The 19,671-nt window shown below is 45.3% G+C and overlaps 1 protein-coding gene across 2 annotated transcripts in view; it reads right to left on the bottom strand.

The window, feature by feature from the left end:
• Positions 1-18,697, bottom strand: part of LOC140480836 (WD repeat-containing protein 48) — a 122,494-nt gene extending 103,797 nt beyond the window's left edge. Inside the window, exon 1 of one of the 2 annotated variants that reach the window (XM_072576301.1) lies at positions 18,620-18,697. In XM_072576301.1, coding sequence (XP_072432402.1) covers positions 18,620-18,667 — 48 coding nt within the window. In that variant the 5' untranslated portion in view covers positions 18,668-18,697. Of the gene's footprint in view, positions 1-17,139; positions 17,211-18,619 lie in introns of those variants that run through there. The other variant, XM_072576300.1, reaches the window with a different exon arrangement.
• Positions 18,698-19,671: the final 974 nt, after the last annotated feature.

Consider the following 19,671-nt stretch of genomic DNA (forward strand, 5'->3'; position numbering starts at 1 on the left):
CTCCACCATTACAGGCACCTCTCCCCACCACAGAAGCCCATTCAAACTCTCACACACTTCTGTGCATATGCAGTGAAACATTTGTACATGACGACAATGTTTGGAACGGTCTGTCCCTGAATGAGCACACGTGCATAGTTGCCTCCAGTTGTCAGGGTCAGCAGACTGTCTTCATAATTGGCCGTGTGTATCCTTATAGCCATGAATGGCAGAGCAATTCTGAGGGGCTGAATGGCCTACTCCTGCTATTTATTATGCTTCTATTCAAATACCATGGCTACAAAAACAGGTCAGAAGTGAGAAATTAGAAAAAGCAATGTAGATGTGAGGAGAAATGTTTCCATGCAGCATAAAGTTAGGATCTGGAATGTACTCAGGGAGAGGCCAATTCAATAGAAGCATTCAAGAGGTAATTGGATTATCTGGAAAGGAAGAAAATGCAGGGCCCTGAGGATTGGCACTGTGTGAATTGTTACTTCAAACAGCTAATACAGATAAGAGGTTGAATGGCCTCCAACTATGCTCTAACTTTATAGATTAACACAGCTCCTGACTCCCTTAATGCCAGTCTACCACCAACTAGGTGCAAGGCATAAGTCAACAAAGTGTGATGGAAAACTACCGCTTGCATAAATGAGAACAACTTAATATGTTCAACACCATCTAGGACAAAACAGCTTACTTGACAGGCACTCCACTTTCACCCCTCACAATTCCTCATGCATCACACCTGACATCACTTCTGCCCCTCACATCATCGCTGATGCCACATGCTCAGTGACTCCCCCCCCCCCCGCCCCCCCCAACTACTGCCGTGGTCGTCACCACTTCCGCCCCCACCAGCACCACTCACGTGCATTCTGCTGACATGCCCCCCACAGACCCCACTGTCACTATCCCCACCCCCCAGAACCCCAATGGGAACACTACCCCTGCTCATGACTCCACCCCCACTCCCCCCACCATCACACCCACTCCAGTTACAGGTTCCGCCCCCACTCCCAGCTCTACACCCACACCCACACCAGATCCCAGCTCCCAGCCCTGCCGAGTTTTCACCATCCCCCCAGACCTCCCCCTCACTGAGGGCAAACAAACAATCAGTGCTCAGCAAAGGACTCACCTTCATCCCCATCCGTTCATGCATCAATGAATTTAATACACGCCGTGATGTCGAACAATTCTTCCGTCGCCTCCACCTCCGAGCTTACTTTCACAATCAGGACTCCCGCCCACCTTCCGAGGACCCCTTCGCCCACCTCCAACACACTGCATCCACCTGGACACCCCGCGCTGGCCTATTACCTACCCTCGACCTCTTCATTTCCAACTGCCGCCGGGACATTAACCGCCTCAACCTGTCTACCTCCCTCCCCCACTCCAACCTCTCACCCTCACAACGCGCAGCCCTCCAATCCCTCTGCTCCAATCCCAACCTCACCATCAAGCCCACGGATAAAGGGGGCGCAGTCGTAGTCTGGCGCACTGACCTCTACACCGCTGAAGCCAAACGTCAACTCGAGGACACTTCTTCCTACTGCCCCCTCGACCATGACCCCACCCCCCATCACCAAACCATCATCTCCCAGACCATACAGAACCTCATCATCTCAGGAGATCTCCCAGCCACAGCTTCCAACCTCATAGTCCAGGAACCCCGCACTGCCCGGTTCTACCTCCTTCCCAAGATCCACAAGCCTGACCACCCTGGCCGACCCATTGTCTCAGCATGCTCCTGCCCCACTGAACTCACCTCTACCTACCTCGACACTGTCCTATCCCCCCCTAGTCCAGGAACTCCCCACATACGTTCGAGACACCACCCACGCCCTCCACCTCCTCCAAGACTTCCGTTTCCCTGGCCCCCAACGCCTCATCTTCACCATGGATATCCAATCCCTCTACACCTCCATCCGCCATGACCAGGGCCTCCAAGCCCTCCGTTTTTTCCTCTCCATACGTCCCCAACAGTACCCTTCCACCGACACACTCATTCGTTTGGCCGAACTGGTCCTCACCCTTAACAATTTCTCCTTTGAATCCTCCCACTTCCTCCAGACCAAAGGCATAGCCATGGGCACACGTATGGGCCCCAGCTATGCCTGTCTCTTTGTTGGCTATATAGAGCAGTTGATCTTCCGTAATTACACTGGCACCACTCCCCACCTCTTCCTCCGCTACATTGATGACTGCATTGGCGCCACCTCGTGCTCCCGCGAGGAGGTTGAGCAATTCATCAACTTCACCAACACATTCCACCCTGACCTTAAATTTACCTGGACCATCTCTGACACCTCCCTCCCCTTCCTGGACCTCTCCATCAATGACGACTGACGTGACACTGACATTTTTTTTACAAACCCACCGACTCCCACAGCGACCTGGATTACACCACTTCCCACCCTACTACCTGCAAAAATGCCATCCCGTAATCCCAATTCCTCCGCTTCATCTGCTCCCAGGAGGACCAGTTCCACCACAGGACACACCGGATGGCCTCCTTCTTTAGAGATAGCAATTTTCCTTCCCACGTGGTTAAAGATACCCTCCAACGCATCTCGTCCACATCCCGCACCTCCGCCCTCAGACCCCACCCCTCCAACCGTAACAAGGACAGAACGCCCCTGGTGCTCACCTTCCACCCTACCAACCTTCGCATAAACCAAATCATCTGCTGACATTTTCACCCCCTCCAAACAGACCCCACGACCAGGGATATATTTCCCTCCCCACCCCTTTCTGCCTTCTGCAAAGACCGTTCCCTCCGTGACTACCTGGTCAGGACCACGCCCCAAAAACAACCCACCCTCCAATCCTGGCACTTTCCCCTGCCACCGCAGGAACTGTAAAACCTGCGCCCACACCTCCTCCCTCACCTCTATACAAGGCCCTAAAGGAGCCTTCAACATCCAAAGTTTTACTTGCACATCCACTAATATCATTTATTGTATCCATTGCTCCCGATGCGGTCTCCTCTACATTGGGGAGACTGGGCGCCTCCTAGCAGAGCGCTTTAGGGAACATCTCCGGGACACCCGCACCAATCAACCACACCGCCCCGTGGCCCAACATTTCAACTCCCCCTCCTACTCTGCCGAGGACAGCATGGAAACAGGCCCTTCCGTCCAACTCATCCATGTTGACCAGATATTCCAACCCAATCTAGTCCCACCTGCCAGCACCCAGCTGATATCCTTCTAAGCCCTTCCTATTTGTATGCCCATCCAGATGGCTTTTAAAAGTTGCAATTGTACCAACCTCCACCACATCCCTCTGGCAGCTCATTCCATACACGGACCACCCTCTGTGTGGTCTCTCTCATATCTTTCCTCTCTCACCCTAAACCTACGCCCTCTAGTTCTGGACTCCCCCACCCAGGGAAAAAACTTTGGTCTACTTATCCTATCCATGCCTCTCATGATTTTATAAACCTCTATAAAAGGTCACCCCTCAGCTTCCGACGCTCCAAGGAAAACAGCCCCAGCCTGTTCAGCCTCTCCCTATAGCTCAAATCCTTCAACCCTGGCAACATCCTTGTAAATAATTTCTGAACTCTTTCAAGTTTCACATCACCCTTCTGATAGGAAGGAGACCAGAACTGCACACAGTATTCAACAGTGGTCTAACCATGTCCTGTACAGCACAACATGACCTTCCAACTCCTGTACTCAATACTCTGACCAATAAAGGAAAGCATACCAAACGCCTTCTCTTCACTATCCTATCTACCTGTGACTCCACTTTCAAGGAGCTGTGAACCTGGACTCCAAGGTCTCTTTGTTCAGCAACACTCCCTAGGATCTTACTCAACATTGGAGACCCCCCCCTCCAGGGGTCCGTTCTCAACCCCCTACTGTACTCACTGTATACCTATGACTGCATCACTAAATACCAGACACTTTACAAGCTTGCTGATGACACCACCACAGTCAGTCGAATCTCAGGTGGCGATGGAACAGACTATAGACAGGAGGAGGAAGACCTGGAAAAATGGTGCACTGAGAACAACCGAGCTCTCAATGCCGGCAAAACCAAGGAACTCATTATTGATTTTCGGCAGGATATTACTCATGCTCCCCTGCACATTAACAGCACAGAGGTGGAACAAGTGGAGAGTGTCATCCATGACAAGCTTTCTTGGACTCATCTGAAAGCACTGATTACAAAGGCCCAACGTCTCTTCTTCCTCAGGCAGCTGAGGAAGTTTGGCATGACGGCGAATACTTGTATAGGTGCCCCATAGAGAGCATTCTGTCTGAACGTATCACTACCTGGTATGGCAACTGTACCATTCAAGATCGCAGACGGTTACGGAGAATAGTGAACACGGCTCAGACCATCACAAAAGGCCAACCTCCCATCTACAGAATCCATTTACCAGGCCAGCTGTCAAGGAAAGGCCGCCAGCATTCTCAAAGATCTATCACACCCTGGCAATGTTTTTCTACACCCTCTGCCATCGGGGAGAAGGTACAGAAGCCTGAACACATGCACCAGCCGGTTTCGAAACAGTTCCTACCCTACTGTTGCTAGAATACTGAATGGACTCACAAACTCTTAACATTAGCCTGTACCTGTGTTTTTTGTTTTTGCCACTGTTTACCTATTATTTACTCTCTATGCTACTTAATTCTGTGATCCGACTGTATTGCTTGCAAGACAAAGCTTCTCACTGTGCCGCAGTACATGTGAAAAATTCAATTCAGTATAAATCCTGCTAAGGTTTGCTTTCCCAAAATGCAGCACCCTCGCATTAACCTAAATTAAACTCCGTCTGTCACTCCTTAGCCCATTGGTTCATCTGATCAAGATCCTGTTGTAATCAGAGGTAACCTTTTTCGCTGTCCACTACACCTCAATTTTGGTGTCATCGGTAAACTTGCTAACTATACCTCTTATGCTCACATCCAAATCATTTATATAAATGACGAAAAGTAGTGGACACAGCAGCGATCCTTGTGGCACTCCACTGGTCACAGGCCTCCAGTCTGAAAAACCACCCTCCACCACCACCCTCTGTCTTCTACCTTTGAGCCAGTTCTGTGTCCAAATAGCTAGTTCTCCCTTTATTCTGTGAGATCTAACCTTGCTAACCAGACTCTCATGCGAAACCTTGTCGAATGCCTTACTGAAGTCCACATAGATCACATCCACTGCTTTGCCCTCACCAATCCTCTTTGTTACCTCTTCAAAACAAAACTCAATCAAGTTTCAGAGACATGATTTCCCACGCACGAAGCCATGTTGACTACCCCTAATCAGTCTTTGCCTTTCCAAATACATGTACATCCCGTCCCTCAGGATTCCCTCCAACATCTTGCCCACCACCAATGTCAGGCTCACCAGTCTATAGTTCCCTGGCTTGTCCTTACCACCTTTCTTAAATAGTGGCACCACATTTCCAACCTCCAGTCTTCTGACACCTCACCTGTGGCTATCGTTGATACAAGTGTCTCAGCAAGAGGCCCAGCAATCACTTCTCTAGCTTCCCACAGAGTTCTCGGGTACACCTGATCAGGTCCTGGGGATTTATCCACTTTTATGCATTGCTAGACATCCAGAATTTTCTCTTCTTTAAATGGACATTTTTGTGGTGAACATTTCATAGATTGAAAAAAAGCATTTCATACAAAACAAAAAAACTCAGACAATATTCAAATCACTTTGACATTTACAATTTCAGATTTTTATAATAAATGGAGTACTAGAGAGATCAATGCTGGAATCTCAATTATTTATAATCCATATCAATGATTTTTGTATTGTTAGAACAGCAACAGCATGTGGTGGATCCAATTAGGGATCAGAGCATTTGGATATGGTGATTTGTAATGAGGCAGGTTTAATAATGATGTCAGAGTAAATGATCACCTCAGAAACACTGACCGTAGTATGGTCGAATTTAACATTCAGTCTGAGACAGAGAAACTTGGGTCAGAAACAACAGTGCTAAGCTTAAACATAGTAATACATAGTAATAAAGGCAGAGCTGGCTGGACTGAAAAGGAACTTAGCAGTAAAGATGGTTCAGCGACAACAGGAGACATTTAAAAAAAAATAACTCATTACTCATACCACAACATATTCCAGTGGGGGAGAAGGATTTTAAGAAGGGAAGAACATGGCATTCCTTACGTGATTAAAATCATGTATTGGGAAAATGTTAGTTCTAAGGATATATTGCAAAGCATTTATAACAGAGTCAGCAGAGGAACATAGGCAGATTACATGAGTGGGCAAAAACTTGAAACATTGAGAAATGGGAGGTTATGCACTTTGGCAGGAAAGAGGGGTGCTGACTGTGACTTCAGGTCAAAATTCACATGACACCAGGTTTAATCCAATGGTGATCACCTCATGAAGGAGTAACGCTCCTAAAGCTAGTGTAATCCAGAATCTGGTTTCCAGCATCTGCAGTCATTGTTTTTACCTCGTTGATTTTAACTCTACTGCGAATCCTCTTGCAAGGATGCCTGCCTTGAAAAAGTTTTCCTCCTCTCTCTACGAGAATCTCTGCGAGTCCCTCTCCCACTGCAACTCCCAGGTCATTTCCTCCACCTATCCACTCTAGCCTCTCCTCCCTGACCTATCACCTTCATCCCCTGCCCCACTCATCTATTGTACTCGAGGCTACTTTCTCCCCACCCCCACCCTCCTCTCACTCATCTCTCCACCCTTCAGGCTCTCTGCCTGTATTCCTGATGAAGGGCTTTTGCCCAAAACGTCGATTTTACTGCTCGAACTGCTGTGCTCTTCCAGCACCACTAATCCAGAATTTTCAAATAAACCTATTGGACTATAACTTGGTGTTGTGTGATTTTTAACTTTCTACACAGTCAAGCCATCTAAGAATCGTGTATGTTTAATAAGGTCACCTCTCCTCCTATATTTGAGCAAGTACAAGCCTAACCTATCTTGACTGCGTAGGTTCCCTTTGTGAGACCAGCGGGCATGATTTCAGAGTAAGGGGTCGTAAGGGCATGAGGAGGAATTTCTTCTCAAAAAAGGATAATAAATTTGTGGAATTCTCAACCAGAGAGGGTGGTAACATTCAGATTTTTGACAGATTTTTCAATCAGTAAGGGAACCAATGGTAATTGAGGAAAGTGGAGTTGAGGATTATCAGATCAGCCATGAGCTCATCAAATGGTGGTGCAGACTCAGTGGGCTGAGTGACCTACTTTTGCTCCTGTCTTAGGGTCTTAAATGATATAACGTGAAGAGAATATAAGGAATCTGCAAAAGGATTTGGAAAGGTTAAAGGTGAATGGAAAAACATTTGATAGAAAATGGAGAACTATGGACTTGTCCGATATGGCAGGAGAAATGAAAACTAGTATGCTATTTAAATTTAGAGAAATTGCAGAACTCTAAGTAACCGAGGAATCTGGGCATCCTGACATATGAATGATGAAAAGTCAGTTTGCAGGTAGTGATTAGGAAGCAAATTGATTATTGTGCATTGCAAAGGGAATGGAATATAAAGTAGGGAGATTTTGCTATTACTTTACATTGTGTACGGTGTATAGTATCCCTACTGGAGAAAGAATGTAATAACATTAAAGGCCATTTAGGGAAGGCTCATTTGACTCATTCCTGGAATGAAGGACTTATCTTGAGAGAAAGCTGAGCCTGTGTGAGCAGCACGGTGGTTAGCACTGCTGCCTCACAGCGCAGAGACCCAGGTTCAATTCCCACCTCAGGTTAAAGGTGAGGACTGTGTGGAGTTTGCACATTCTCCCCGTGTCTGTGTGGGTTTCCGCCGGGGGCTCCGGTTTCCTCCCACAGTACAACAAAAAAGTGCAGGTCAGGTGAATTGGCCATGCTAAATTGCCCGTAGTGTTAGGTGAAGGGGTAAATGTAGGAGAATAGGCCTGGGTGGGTTGCACCTCGGAAGGTCGGGGTGGACTTGTTGGGCCGAAGGGCCTGTTTCCACACTGTAATTAATCTAATCTAATCTAATGTATACCCATGGAATTCAATACAATGAGAAGTGACCATACTGAAACATACATGGTTTTTTCATGGGACTGAAAAATTGCACAATTTGCTAAAAAGTGGTAATAGGTTTACAGGCAAGATTAACTATGAAACAGACTGTTACAAATTAGCCTAGAATTTGTCAAGTGTTGGAGAATATGACCTACAAGCAATGGTAATCACAGAGAATGTAATTTCCAACTTTGATTAGGGCTATTTTAATTCTTTGACAGAAAGAGAAACAAATCAAACATGAAATGAGACTATAAGAAATAGGGAAAGGAGAAGGCTATTGAGCCCCTCAAGCCTGCTCTGCCATCCAATAAGATCACGGCTGATCCAACATTCCTGCTTTCAACCACTCACCCCACCCCTCAAAAAAAACCTTTGATTCGCCAACTGATCAAGAATGAAAAAAGATACTCAGCAACTCAAGTAGTATTTGTGGAGAGAAACTATTAAACATTTAGTTAACAACTTTAAAATATATCAGTAGATATAAAAGGTGACGTTGCTGGAAACCTGGGCACAGATTTGAGGGGAGGTGTGTTCAAGAATTTAAAGGCAGGTTGGAGGCCTATGCTTTTTTTTTGAGGAGACATAATGCTGGCTATGAAACAGAAGCCGATAGTACTTCAAGGTGTCAGAGTTTTCTTCTATTAGCAGTTTTAGAGTCTGAACTTTAAAATAGTGGCATAGTTGTTGTTAAGTCAGAAAGTTCTTCCGGAACAGTGACTAATTTAGCATGTGTCAGAGATCACGGACGCTTTGAAATGTTTAATGGAATTTTTTTTAAACTGTAGTGGTTTATGACAAGCGAGATAACCAATTAAGGCAATTAGCTTGTTTTTGCTAAGAATAATCAAGGATTGATATAATTTAGAAAACCAGAGACAAAGTATTTGTTTATTTTTTGGCCTAAGGTTAAAGCAAATAAAATTTGTCTCCTAGAAAGGCTTATCAGACAGTTCAGGGAAAGCAGTTCACAAAGTAAAACAAAATTATTTCTTTTTAATTCACTCCTGGAAGGTGAGCATCTATGGCTAAGCTAGCATTTAGTTCCAATTCCTAATTGCCCAGAGGACAGTTAAGAGTTAACAATATTGCTATGGGTTTGGTGTTGCATTTAGGCCAGACCAGTTAAGGATAACAGATTTCCTTCCCTAAAGGACATTAGTGAACCAGATGGGTTTTTCCTACAACTGATGATAGGTAATGCTCATCACTAGACTGTTAATTCCAGATTCATTACAGAGTTCAAATTCAACCATCTGCCATCGTGGGATTTCAATCCGGTCTCCAGCATATTAGCTGAGTTTCTGGATTAATAGTCCAGTGAATAATAACAATAGACCATTGTCTCCCCAGCTTAATTTGCAAACCTGCCACACCCAGGATTGTGGGGGTGGAAATGTGGACGTTATTAAAAAGGTGAGAATTCATAAGCTTTCAATTTTGATAGCATTCATGCCAAGTCTTCACAGCTTACAGGAAAGAACTGGGGACAATCAGTTAAACTGAACTTAAAGATTTGATATAGAGGGCTAACTTCGCCAATGTGAAACTCTAATGAATGCTGGGAATTACTGCAAATAGTCATCTCCTCAGGAATTATCTTCCTGGCTAAACTGATATTCGACCCTTTTCAAAAAGAAAAAAGGAAACTTGCTTTTCGCTCCTGTTCTCAAACCATTGCCAAATCTCTATCTTCTCTTTTCTAGAAGATGTTTACAATGATCATCTCTTTGCCTCACTTGATTTTTTTTTATTCATTCTGGATGTGCTGTGACAGCATTATTGCTCATCCCTAATTGCCCTTGAACTAAGCAATTTCAGAAAGCAGTTAAGAGTCAAGCACTTCAGAGAATCAGGTGCAGGCCAGACCAGATAAGGTTGGCAGGTGTCCTTTTTTAAAAAAAGGGCAGTATAGATTCATAGAATCCCTACAGTGTGGAAACAGGCCATTTGGCCCAACAAGTCCACACTGACCCTCCGAAGATTATCCCATCCAGACCCACTCTCCAATCCTATTACTCTACATTTTTTCTGACTACTGCCCTAACTTATACGTCCCTGACCACTATGGGCAATTTAGCTTGGCCAATTCACCTAACCTGCACATCTTTGGATTGTGGGAGGAAACTAGAGAACCCAGAGGAAATACACACAGATACGGGGAGAACTCCACACAGACAGACAGTCGCCAGAGGCTGGAATCAAACCCAGGTCCCTGGTGCTGAGGCAGCAGTGCTAACCACGGAGCCACCATGTTCAGCGATGGGATTTTACAGCAAACAACAAAACCAGACGTTTCACAGATTCAAATTTCACCATTGCCTCTTGACGTACAATGGCATTACCATGTCTGCACAACATTAGCTTGGGTCTCTCTGTTTTTAGTACGGTGACCATACTGCTACGCCAAGCCTTCACTGGCTTCAATTAGAAGCTATGCTATCTTAATGCACCAAAATTGCTCTAAAGTCCCGTGAATAAGCATAATGTCTTTACAGTTTATCATATTGCCTCTCTACAATAGTTCTGTTGTCCAGGTCCATCAATGTGGCTGCTTCCACTCCAAACTAGGTCAGAGACAAAAAGAAACTGCAGATGCTGGAATCCAAGGTAGATAAGCAGGAGGCTGGAAGCACAAAGCAAGCCAGGCAGCATCAGGAGATGGAGAAGTCGACGTTTAGAACGCAACCCTTTTTCAGGACTTGGGGTGGGTGTAAGGAGAGCTGCAGATAAAGCCGGGGGGAGGGTGCAGGGTGGTAAGGTCGGGATAGGTGAACACGGGTAGAGGGAGGAATGAATCTGGTTAGTGGCTGGAAGGAAGGGTCGATGAGAGGAATGGAAGGGAGGGGGAGGGGCTGGGAAGGGAGGTTATTTGAAATTGGAGAACTCAATGTTGAATCCTCCGGGCCGGAGACGGCCCAGGTGAAAGATGAGGTGTTGTTCCTTCAATTTGCAGGCTGATTTGTTGCAGCAATGGAGGAGGCCAAGGATGGTCATGTTATGTAGCTGTAGTAAGGAGCTTGTTTCATTGCGTGGTCAAAGAGCTGGAGGGCTAAAGAGGGCATAGGAAGGGGGATATGGAGGACATGGTGGTGTGAAGGAGATTGAGGAGTTGGTGCGGGGGGGGGGGGGGGAAGGGTTGAGGAGAGGGGGTGGTGGTGGTGCGGGGGGGGGGGAAATTGGAGGAGAGGTGGTGGTGGTGCAGGCAGGAGTAAGGAGGTGATGGCGCGGGCAGGAGTAAGGAGGTGGTGGTGCGGGGGGATTGAGGTGGTAGAGCTGGTGGGGGGACGGGGGGGAAGGGGTTGCAGTGGTGAAGCTGGTGCGGGGGGGGGTTGAGGTGGTGAAGCTGGTGCGGGAGGGGGTGAGGTGGTGGTGGTGCAAGGGGGGGGGGGTTGAGGAGGAAGTGGTGGTGGTGGGGGGGGGGTTTGAGGTGCTGGCGGGGGGGTTGAGGAGGTGGTGGTGGTGGGGGGGGTTTAAGGTGCTGGCGGGGGGGTTGAGGTGGTGGTGGTGGTGGTGCGGGGGGGTTGAGGAGGAGGTGGTGGTGGTGCTGGTTGAGGAGCAGGAGGCGAGGACAAGTGACAATTTTAACATTTGCACCACACAAATGACAGGCAACAATGACCATCACCAAAGACAGACCAGACAATCTAACCATTGCCTCTTGACATAAATTGGTGTTACCATTACTGTATTCCCCACTATCAACATCCTGGGGGGGGTTACCATTGACTAGAATCTCAACTGGACTCGCACATAATTACAGTGGCTATAAGAGCAGGGTCAGAGGCTAGGAAGACTGCGGCATGTAACTTACCTCCTCACCCCCAAAGCCTGTCAGGAACGTGTTGGAATACTCCCCACTTGCCTGGATAGATGTTGGAGCTGCACAAGGAGCTGAACACCATCCAGGACAAAGCAGTCTGCTTGATTGGCACCACATCTACAAACACCGACACCCTCCAACATCACAATTGATGTGTAGTGGACAGTGAAGATGATGAGATCTCGATCAATTGGGTCAATGGGCTGAGGAATGAGAGATTTGGTTAAATGCAAGGTATTGCACTGCAGTCAAACAAACAAGGACACGACTTATATAATTAATGGTTGGGTCCTGGTTAGTGTTTCAGAATAGAGATACCTAAGGGTTCAGGTACATAATTCTTTGAAATTTGCTTCACAGGTAGACAGGGTGGTTAAGGTGGCATCTAGCATGCATGCTTTCATTGTTCAAACTGAGTATGGGGGTTGGGACATCAATGTTGAGGTGAGGCCTTTTCTGGAGTACTGTGTGCTGTTCTGGTCAACCTATTGTAGGAAGGATATTATTAAATTGGAGAGGGTTCAGAAAGGATTCCTCAGGATGTTTCCAGGATTGGAGTGTTTGAGGGGAGGCTGCATAGGCTAGGACTTTTTTCGCTGGATTGTAGGAAATTGAGAAGTGACCTTATGGAGATTTATAAAATCATGAGGGGCATAGATGACTCGCAAAAGGTCTTTCCACTGAGGAAGTGGTGGGGGGGGGGGGGGGGTGGGGCAGGAATTCAAAACAAGGGATCACATTAAGGTGAGAACACAAAGGTTTGAAAAAGGACAAAAAAAGAGACAGCTTTGTTTTAAAAAGAAACAGTGGTTCGTATGTGGATTGAACCGCCAGAGGAAGTGGTGGATGAAGGCACAGTTACATTGTTTAAAAGGCATTTGGATAATTATGTGAATAGGAAAGGTTTAGAAGGATATAGGACAAATGTAGACAGGCGGCAATAGTTTAGTCTTGGAACATGGCCAGCGTGGACTCATTGGACTGAAGGGCCTGTTTCCATGCTATCACGCTGTAGAAAATCTTCATGAAATGCAGTAATTTCTCATTCCCTTCTCCCACAATTTTGCAGAGAGTTGAGATAAAATAAAAATAAAGCAAAATAGAACTAAAAGTTGTACCATGTCAATTAACACTTTTTTAAAGTACCAAGTGCTTAAGGATTATCCTAAACAACTGATGTATCCATATCCAGGCTGCTTACAGCAACAAGACGACCATAAGACATAGGAGTGGAAGTAAGGTCATTCGGCCCATCGAGTCCACTCCACCATTCAATCATGGCTGCTGGGCACTTCAACTCCACTTACCCGCATTATTCTCACCGTAGCCCTTATTCCCCGAGACAACAAGAACGTTTAACTTTATAGATATTTCTATTCAATCTCTGGATCAGGTGGGGAAAACTTGGTCCAATTGCTCCGTTCAGGGCCCAGTTACACTAACTCAATAACAGTACATTCCAACATACTTCTTACACAGTACAGCTTTTACAAGCGAAGATAGTTGGATAGGTTAGATTTAAGTTTCTAGTTAGAACATTAACAGGCAACTAATTGAAAAGGTCCGGAGTGGTCTTGACAGGTGGATATGGAAAGGATGTTGCCTCTTGTGGGAGAATCTCAAACTTGAACATTTTCAAAAATTAAAGTGTCACCCATTTAAGGACAGAACAGGTAAAATGTTTTCTCCCAGAAGGTCAAGTCTTTAGAAAACTCATCCAAAGGTAGTGGAAACACTGTCCCTTGAATATTACAGCAGAGTTATATAGATTCTTGAGAAGCAAGGGGGTAAAAAAGTTACAGAGTAATCAGATCAGCCATTATCTTACTGATTCACAGAGCGGACCCGGAGGCGCCAAGTGATCTACTCATGCTTTTATTTGTACGTTCAACACTGAGAAATTCATGCTAGTACACCAGAGCATATAACAAGGGCCAGCAATTTAGTTACCCCATATTTAGCAAATCAGCCACACGAGGGTCCCAAATAATCAATCCCACCTCAACTGATCAACAATTATATTTTAGCATTCAAACTAAACATACAAAACTTTAATTCCAATTGATTATCATTCTACAGCAGAATTAATCACAATCGCATTTCCAAAAAAATCAAGATAGCATGTCTTTATATTCAAACTCTCATCTTTAAATGAATTAGGCAATTAATAAATCACTTCAGAAAGACAAAACATTACAATATACCTACAGCTCTTGGGTATACTAGTTGAACTGTTCTCCCAACTGTAATCTTTAGTACTTTGTAAAAATCTTTATGACACTGCAAAATATCATTTTTTTTTCATTGTCACATCAAAATGTGTAACCAGGTGCTGAAATGCTCACTAGAAACTTAATACGAAAATAGCAATGTTATTTCTCACAATTTGGGTATAATTACATCCTTCAGGTTCAGACAAATATAGCAAAGTCAGTTAGCACATTTTGGATTGATCATGTTGCATTCTGACTACTCTGATCAGGGCAGCGCGCACACACAACACAAGGTGATACAATGTCATGGGAGGTAAGGTACTACAAAGGCTGTTTTCAGGATCGATTTACAGCATATGCCACCAACAGTAGAGAAAACATTTCCTATCACAAACTGTTTCAAATTCTGTGTCAGCTATTATGACAGGACCTAAGTCTCTACAGTTAAAATGCAAACCATACAGCAGAGGCCACAACCAGATATATGACAACATCAAAGTTGTCATACTCCATAGAAAATGCACTGATTACATACCACAGAATCAAGAATATGACAGCACAAAAGGAGGTCAATGACATCTATTTTTTGAAAGACCTGTCCAATTTAGTCACACAACTCTGCCTTTTCATCAACTTCCCATAATTAAGTATCCTACAAATTCATGTCCAAACTGCTTTTCAAAATAAAAACAAAATGTCGAGGGTAACTCAGCAGGACTCGCAGCATCTATGGGGAGAACAAAAATAGAATTATGCTTTGAATCAAAAATGATTCAGTCATATTGGACTTAGCTTGACCCTGTTACTCTCCACAGATGCTACTAGACCTGCTGAGTTTCTCTGCATTTTCTGCTTCTATTTTAGATTCAGAATTCCTATTTTAATTTTTAAAATGACTGTCGATGGAATCTCACTTCACCACCCTATCAAACAGGATTTTACAACCACACGTAAAAATATCTCTCATTTTTCTTCTTGACAGTTGTTTTAAACCTATGGTCTAGATTACCCATTGTCCTAGCTAAGGAAATAATTGCAAGGTTCGTGAAGGTTTGTAGCTCAGTTGAGGTTTAGGGTGTAGGTTTGCTCACTGAGCTGTAGGTTTGATATCCAGACGTTTCATTACCTGGCTAGGTAACATCATCAGTGGCGACCTCCAAGTGAAGCGAAGCAGTTGTCTCCTGCTTTCTATTTATAGGTTTGTCCTGGATGGGGTTCCTGGGGTTTGTGGTGATGTCATTTCCTGTTCATTTTCTGAGTGGTTGATAGATGGTATCTAGATCTGTGTGTTTGTTTATGGCATTGTGATTGGAGTGCCAGACCTCTATGAATTCTCTGGCATGTCTTTGCTTAGCCTGTCCCAGGATAGATGTGTTGCCCCCAGTCGGATGGTGGTTTATTTCATCCGTGTGTAGGGCTACGAGGGAGAGAGAGGGGTGTCTTTTTGTAGCTAGCTGGTGTTCATGTATCCTGGTGGCTAACTTTCTTCCTGTTTGTTCTACATAGCGTTTGTGGCAGTCCTTGCATGGAATTTTGTAGATGACATTGGTTTTGTCCATGGGTTGTACTGGGTCTTTTAAGTTTGTTAGTTTTTGTTTGAGAGTGTTGGTGCCACAATGCCATAAACAAACACATCGATCTAGATACTGGATTAGTGGTGCTGGAAGAGCACAGCAGTTCAGGCAGCATCCAACGAGCAGCGAAATCAACGTTTCGGGCAAAGTTTGGTTTTCAGCATCTGCAGTCATTGTTTTTACCACATAGATCTAGATATCATCTATCAATCTCTCAGAAGACAAACAGGAAATGACATCACCACAAACCCCAGGAACCCCATCCAGGAGAAAGATATAAATAGAAAGCAGGAGACAACCGCTTCGCTTCACTTGAGGTCGCCACTGATGAGGTTACCTAGCCAGGTAATGAAACGTCTGGATATCAAACCTCCAGCTCAGTGAGCAAACCTACACCCTAAGGAAATGATTCTTACCTGCTCTATCCAAAATCTTTACACTCTTGAACAGCTTAGTAGCTGTCAACTCTCTAGGCTGAGAAAAATCACAGCTTCTTTAACAGGTAAAATACTGCATGTACTGAAAGCTGAAATAAAAATAAAACTCTGGCAATATTCAGCAAGTCTATGAGTCTGAGACGACAAAAAAAGTTACAGTTCAGGTTGGGGACCCTTCTGAAGAAGGAAGTCCAGAATAAAACATTGACTACTTCTCTTTTCACACAGACCATCAAACCTCCTCAGCAGTTAATGTTTTATCAGCTTCTTGAATCATTCAGCATAGTTGATGTCTTCAGCCTTGGTAGCAATCTCTGAAGACTTCTGCATAGTCCTTTACGACACCCTTCTCAAAATGTGATATTTAGAACTGATCAGTACAATACCCCAGTGATTTATAACCACTTCCTTGTTTTTGCACTAAATATATTTCAGTGTGCAACATTTATCAGCTCACAAAAAAGTGCTACTGACAAATTCACAAAACACTTGACAAGATCTCAATGGTTTGTAAATGTCATTAGAACCTAGAGGATGTTCTCCAGTTTATTACAAAACCAACAAGTTTTACATCAACAGTTATACAGAAAGAAAAGCAAACCAAAATACTAACCACTGATGGGTTAAAACATTCAGTTATAGGAGACCAGTTACCTAAGCATCATTGCACAAACTTCACAAAATATTTCTATCTTGTGGCTTTCATAGAACCGTGGATGTTTATATCACAGCAGAAGTCCTATAACTTCCAAAGTGCCCACTTGTGCTTTTCAACAGCAATTTGTTGCTTATCTGTGTGTTGCCTTCTCCCCATCGCCATGCAGTACGGTTTCAAATGTTTGTACAAATTTCCCTTCCCAAGATGCAGCCACATTTTGACATATTCCATGGTCTAAAAAAGGCCCCATTTAACCAAAGAATGTACAATTTACAATTCCATTTTAAATCAGGCCATTCAGTTATTCAAAACATTAGATTATTCTGCCCTTTTACAAAGGGGGTGTTGGATCTTTCGAAACGCAAAATACATATGAAAAATCCACAAACTGCAAAGAATGATGTTTTGCTCATGAAACTTGCAGAAGGTAATCACTTACCCGTAAAGTACATAGCTTGAGTTGTGAAATCAGGGACTCTGAGCATAAGAACATCAGAATTAGGGAACATAGGGAACAGCTCCAGCACTGTTGCTGATGGGGGCACTGACATGGACTACAATCATTGCACAGGCTTAAAATTTAAAAAGTCTGATGTGAACTTGCAGCACATAGATAGGCCATTTGACCCACCTTGAACTATGCTAGTGCATTTCTGCAACAGAGGAGCCTCTTCCCTCCCTACTTCAAAGTCCCCAACAAACCACTGCGGCACAGATCACAAAGGAGACAACAACAAACAAAACTAAATTGACAAGACAGATAGCACATGGAGCTGAAACCAGTGAAACAGCTCCCAAACAGCACTAGATCAGGACAGTCAAACAACTCAACACATTAATTCAGTTTTCTCCTCACAGATGCTACTTGCCAAGTTTCTCCAGCAATTTGGAGATTTCTCCAGTGATTTGTCTTTTTTATTGTTTCAAACAGAGTCACAGAGACATACAGCATGGAAACAGATCCAACTCATCAATGCCAACCAGATATACCAATCCAATCTAGTCCCACCTGCCAGCACCCAGTCCATATCCCTCCAATCTCTAGCATTGTCAGCCCTTCACTTATTTTAATCACTGATAGCTCTCGGGTGCAAAACTTCAGGTAGAAAAGATCAGTATCCTTAAGAAATAGAATATTGTGAACTGAACACAGCAGAAGAGGCATTCAGGAAGAGGGCCCTATCACAGGCAGTGAGCCCCTCTCCCAGGTCACAACAAACCCCACAAATTGCCACTCCTCTCCCTGTCCCAAGCTCTGTTCACCACAACCTCTCCTCATCCACTTCTCCTGCCCCAACCATCACTCTCCCAATCCCCTTCCCAGCACCATTCAGCCCTTCCTGACCCCACTCTCCTTTCCATCTCTTCTGACTCACCCCCCCCCAACTTTCCTTTCCCTCACCAAGCACCCCCCCCTTCCCGCTTCTTCTCCTCCCAACCATACCCCCCCCACTTCTCCTTTCCCTCTGCTACACCTTCCCCACTTCTCCCCTCTCTTTCTTCCCCCTCCTTCTCCTCTCGCCATTCTTGTCCCCTCCCCCCTTCACCTTCTTCCCCCCCCCACCTTCTCCTTCTCTCCCCCCCCACCTTCTCCTTCTCTCCCCCTCCCCTCCCCCTCTCCCTCTCTCCTCCCCCTCTCCCTCTCTCTCTCTCCTCCCCCGCCTCTCTAACCCATCCCCCGCCTCTCCCCCTCCAACTCCCCATCCCCCCCCTCCCCGTCTCCCTCTCCCTCTCCCTCTCCCTCCCCATCTCCACCCCCAGCCTCCCCACCCCACCCCTGTGTAGCGGCTGCAGGCGCGGGATTTGAGCAAGGCCGTGGAGAGGCCTCGGGAAGCGGGAGGTGAGGAAGCTGGAGGCTCCGGTCAGGGGGAGAGCAGGGAGCGGGCTCCAAGGCTGGGGCGGTCGAGCGGATCCCTCACCTGGACTTTCCTCCGGGCCGCGGTGTTCTGCCGATGATGGGCCGCCATTTTGCATGTTGACACCGCGACGTCACTTCCTGTCCGGCGCCGGGCGGAAGTGTGGGCGGGGCCAGCAGGTGAGGCCCTCCTCACCTGGGGACAGTGTCTCTCTGAGTCACTCAATGTCTTCCACACACACACACAACCCTCCCCAAGCCATCACATTAATATAACATGCTGTGAACCTGAAATTAAAGCAAAATTAAAATTAAAATGCTCAGCATCTGTACAGTATGTTTTGATCTGCAGGAGGACTATGGTATGACATTATGGGTGCTGGAAATCTGAGTGAAACACAAAGAAAAAGCCAGAGACACTCAGCTGGTCTGGCAGGCCATGTGGAGAGAGAAAAACCCACAGTGATGTAGTTGCCTGGGCAATAAATGCTGGCCTGGCACTGACGGAATAAGGCCAATGCTTTCTTCTTGTAATTTGTCAATGTGATACATATGGGGGAAAAAAAACAGGAAAACATGGATATGAGAGTTCCATTGTGTAGTATACAAGAGGGGCTTGTACCAGTTCTGTCAGCATCACTGAGCTCAGCAGGTGAAGTGAGTCTCACAAGCAAGCATGCAGACCAGTGGCAGACCTGAGTGGCCTCAATATATAAAATAAAGTGTGCTCGTTATGCTCAAGTCAGAGTAAGTCACAGTCATAGAGTCTTACAGCTTAGAAACAGGCCATTCAGCCAACAAACATCAAACTACACTAATCCCATTTATCAGCACTTGGTCCACAGCCTTACACTTCCCGACATTTTGAGTGCTAGTCCAGATGTTTCTTAAATGCACCCTCTCAGGCAGCACGTTCTATATTTGCACCACCCTCTTGGTGAAAAAATTTCCACTTACTCCTCACTTTAAACTTATGTCCTTTGATCTTAGACACATAGAGTCATAGAAATGTACAGCATGGAAACAGTACCTTTGGTCCAACTAATCCATGCCGACCAGATATCCTAAATTAATCTAGTCCCATTTGCCAGCTTTTGGCCCATATCCCTCGAAACC

Source organism: Chiloscyllium punctatum, chromosome 8 (genome assembly GCF_047496795.1).
Source record: "Chiloscyllium punctatum isolate Juve2018m chromosome 8, sChiPun1.3, whole genome shotgun sequence".
NCBI classification, from domain to species: Eukaryota; Metazoa; Chordata; class Chondrichthyes; order Orectolobiformes; family Hemiscylliidae; genus Chiloscyllium; species Chiloscyllium punctatum.